Below are 4,470 nucleotides of genomic sequence, written 5' to 3' on the forward strand. Positions count from 1 at the left end.
ACAGTGAGACTCTGTCTCAAAAAAAAAAAAAAAAAAAGTTAATAAGTCTCCTTAAATATAATCATCTAGATTATCCAATTAATTTTTTTGCAAACATCCAACAAATTTAGGGATTCTCTGAATCCCAGCTCTTGATATGTCATTTCTTTAGTTGGAAAAGGATCAGTCAGAACCTAGTTGTTCTGACTGATGTCGGGAATGAATAAAAATGAATTTATAACATTTTAGAGCAAGGAGACAGAGTTCAAAGCAAGTGGTAAGGTTAAAGTTAAGTGGTGCCACAGGAAGAAATAAATATGTATGCTCTCAGTTCATAATGTAGACCTTCTGTTATCTCTCGCTTCACTTTTAAAAATCTGCCTATATATTCATCTATTTAAATATCTCATGGGTGTTTGGGCTACTTTTGTAAAATGGAAACAAAATTATAATGTAGAATGTTTCGCCGTAGTTCATGCCTCATGAAGCAAAGGCCTCATAAAGTGTTCTTGTGTGTTATTATTGTTTTTTACAGGAGTAACAAAACAATTATTTCCCAATACGGATGATGTTTCAATTAGGAGAATGATAGGGCAAAAGCTAAACAACTGTACCAAGAAGCCAAATTTAAGCAAAAATCTTAACTCTCAGGATATTAAGTAGATCCTTTTGGTAAGTCTTTTAGATCTTCACAATCCTTTCAATGTGGTAAGAAAATGTTGTAATACTTTTATCTGTGGAATAGCAGTTACTCTCCTAGAGAGTATCAGTGACCTGAGAAATGCTAATAGGTATTCCTGAGGGTGACGGTGGGAACTGGGAAGGGGATTTAAATTTGGGAAATGCTGAGTTCAGTTGCGTAGATTTTCCTTTCCCAGAACATCTCTGATATTTTGATATCCTTTTAATATGCCCATGTGCACCAGAAATCTCTAAGAAGGCAATTAAGTATGTAGTGTTTTCCAAATGTATTTTACTGAGGAAATTTTCTTCACAAACTCGTGTTACCTTGAGGGTGGGGATAGAAAGGAGCCAAAGGAGGGACACGTGACAATTTAGGAAGTGTTTCTCTAGAACAGAGGAGATTCAGTCCCTTGGGAAATCTCTGAGGCACATGGAGACTCAACTTTGTCTGTAAACAGTGGTCTGACGTGTGCGCAAACTACTGGGTGGAAGCGCTGAGGGGTCTTCACCATCCTCCATGTTGCTTCTTGTCATCTTTAAATCCTTAAATTAGTAGTTACAGTTTAATAAGGATTTTTACTAAGAGGCTTGTATTATACTAAGAAAAAAGAACAATGTGTTTTTAGTGTGAGTTCAGAAGGAAATACACTTTACAGTCAGGCCTTGCCCCAGGCAAAACTGTGAAGTAGAATTTTGTATCTGCTTTAGTAGCCCACCTTCCTGGCCAGTTCACTTGTGCTCACCCTTCCTCTCTCTCATTATTTTGATGGAAAATGTGTATGATTGTGTTATTAACATTTTCTTTGAGTACTAGAGGGATATGGGTAACACCTGAGGTAAGGCCCACTATAGAGATCCCTTTTTTTTCCTTCCATTTTCTTTACTTCTATCTTTGATTTCTACTTTGCCTGTCCTCTGCTTAATTCTAGCCACCTTTGAGACTGTTTTACTTGTCTTCGTTTCTTCTGACCATGTTTTAAATGGGATGTGGAATTGTAATCCTTCCCCTACCCATTGCTCACCACCACCCCCAATCCTCCTCTAGGGTTCCTTATCTATTTTGCTGTACAACCAAGGACAGCTCTGATGAGAGTCAACAATGTCTGTCTTCCTAAAGAAAATACCACTTATGACAACTGCAGTGAAATTCTTTCCCTTGGCTCACACGTACTGGTAGATGACTTAAAGGGTTATAGAAGATAAGGATATTTGTATCCTTTTTCTCCCCCAAGTGATTATAAATTTCAGGTGATTGTGAATCGCACAACTTTCCAATTATAAGCTAATTGCTTAAATGTGCTCTTAGAACTTCTCATTTTGACATGAGGTTACCCAGTTAGCCTGGTGTATAATGACAAAGTTCTCTTTCTAGTGCTATATTATCAGACGTCCAAGTCATATGGCTATCTTTTGGAATACACTATTATATTTCAGAGCTCCAAAAAGCATTTTAATATCCTTTTTTAATGTCTCAGATTGCCAAGGGTAGGCGCAAAACTCATCTCAGACTATTATCAGCCAGCAGGGTGTTAAAGAAATGAAAGTTAAAAGATTTTGTATAAGTTTTAATTGTTCTTGACAGTAGTAGTGTTATTAAATCACCTGGCTAAGCCATTAATTAAAATCAAAACAAGGGACAGACCTTTTTCTATGAACCTGGGCCTGAGGTTTGCTTTGTAGTGTCAATTGCTTAGACTAGAAATGCATATATTTTGAATCAGGAGTGGAAATTAACACTAGAATGGAAATTTTTTTAAATTAGCAGATATCTTTCATTTGAAGCATAGCTAAATTCAACTTATTTCAAAAGGATTGAGAAAAATATGCTGGGAAAGACAGGGTCACATAAAACCTAATTTGGATAAGTTTATTAGTCAGATATAGCACCATCTAGTGGAAGGATGCTATATTTTTCTCTTCTGGGTCATTCAAATCACGGGAGCCTAAAGGTGACTTGCACTTATTCAGGCAAACCACACTCCTACCCTGCCTCACCACCAAAAATACTCTTTAGAAAAGAGTATTGGTAGCTTTCCTACCATTACTTTTAACAAGGCAATATGTACTGCAAAATCATATAGATGTCTAGAAATTCCTGTGCATCCAAGAAGCCTTAGCCCAGCTAAGGCAACCTCCACCCTTGGTCCCTATGGTAGACTGTGCTCTCTACCCAGTACTGAGCTCAGATTAACCGTGGTGGCCTAGATCTAAAAGGGCACCCATTTCTCAGCTAAGGCTCACTTTTGTGAGGGTAGCCCCTAAATTCCTTCCCTCTACTTTTTTCATCTATTCTTACTCATTCTTCTGACTGCCCTCCAGTTGCCTGTAGCTCTGACATGCCAAGAGCTTGACATTACCAATTTTTCTGGCCTTTCTCCATTTTTTTTTTAGTTCCTTCTTACAGGAGCTGAAGAAAAATTTATTTATGAGAATTACAGAATATTAGGATATCACCTCTGTAATACCCCACTAAGTGATCAAACTTCTCCTGAAATTTCCAAAGCTGCCTCAGTATATATAATCTTTAACACAATATTACACATACATATATTATAACTTATAGATGATCTAATACAGTGGTGTTCTAAAGGTGGGGTGGTGATTTTTGCCCCTCCTTCCCATCAAGAGATATTTGGAAATGTCTGGAGATATTTTTGGTCATCACGACTTGGTGGTACTACTAGCATCTAGTGGACAGAGGCCAGGGATGCTGCTAAACATCCTACAATGCATAGAAAATCCCTCCAACATCGAAGAATTACCCACCCCAAAATGTCAATAGAGCTGAGGTTCTAGTATGATTTCCTTATTTTGGAGATAATGAAACTAAAGCCTAAGAAGGTTAAGTGAATTGACAGGGTAATACAATTAGTAACTAATAGACAGCCAACACTAGCATATAGTTCTTGGTATTTCTTATTGTATTAGTCATGGTTCTTTAGAGAAACAGAACCAATAGGGTATATATATATATACACATATATATATGTGTGTGTGTGTGTGTGTGTATTACATATATACAGTATATGTATGCAATACATATATATGTGTATATATAGAGAGAGAAATTTATTTTTAGGAATTGGCTCATGCAACTGTAGGGGCTGGAAAGTCTGAAAATGTAAGGCAGGCTGGCAGGTTCGAGACCCAGGGAAGAGTTGATGTTGTAGTCTTGAGTTCAAAGGCAGTATAGAGGCAAAATTCCTTCTTTCCGTCTTTTCGTTTAAGGCCTTCCACTGATTAGAAGAGGCCCACCCACATTATGGAATGTAATCTGCTTTACTCAAAGTCTACTGATTTAAATGTCAATCACATCTAAAAATATGGTACCTTCACAACAACATCTAGACAGGTATTTGACCATACAGCTGGGTACCATGGTCTGGGCAAGTTGACAGAAAATTAACCATTACACTTATCTAACGTTTTAGGGATAGTAAGTCTGGTTTTAAAGTCTGGTCTACCTTCTAATAACTGTGGGAACTTTGAAAAGTTACTTGACTTGTTTGAACTTCAATTTAAACAGGCATAATAATACTCTGTAACTCAGTTACAGATCAAGGATTGGTAGAACCAGAAGCTTTATAAAATTTGTAAAACCCTCTTTAAGGAAAAAAATACAAAATTATGAACAATCAGTTACAACTCTGCATATTAATTTAGAAGATGAAAACAAATCATGAAAACTACATAATGTTTAAAAGTTAACAGATTTCTCAAATATCACATAATACAGTGAAAGTTACATAACATTTTTATTAACAACTCTACAATTTTTTTTTGAGACAGGGTCTGACTCTGTTGCTC

The 4,470-nt window shown here is 36.5% G+C and overlaps 1 protein-coding gene across 1 annotated transcript in view; it reads left to right on the plus strand.

Moving 5' to 3' along the window:
* The window catches only part of BEND6 (BEN domain containing 6), a 96,694-nt gene that overhangs the window by 73,798 nt on the left and 18,426 nt on the right, over positions 1-4,470 (plus strand). The window contains exon 6 of the mRNA XM_012648722.1: positions 515-651. Coding sequence (XP_012504176.1) covers positions 515-642 — 128 coding nt within the window. The 3' untranslated portion in view covers positions 643-651. The remainder of the gene's footprint in view (positions 1-514; positions 652-4,470) is intronic.

The sequence above is a fragment of the Propithecus coquereli genome, unplaced genomic scaffold (genome assembly GCF_000956105.1).
Source record: "Propithecus coquereli isolate 6110/MARCELLA unplaced genomic scaffold, Pcoq_1.0 Scaffold292, whole genome shotgun sequence".
Lineage (NCBI taxonomy): Eukaryota > Metazoa > Chordata > Mammalia > Primates > Indriidae > Propithecus > Propithecus coquereli.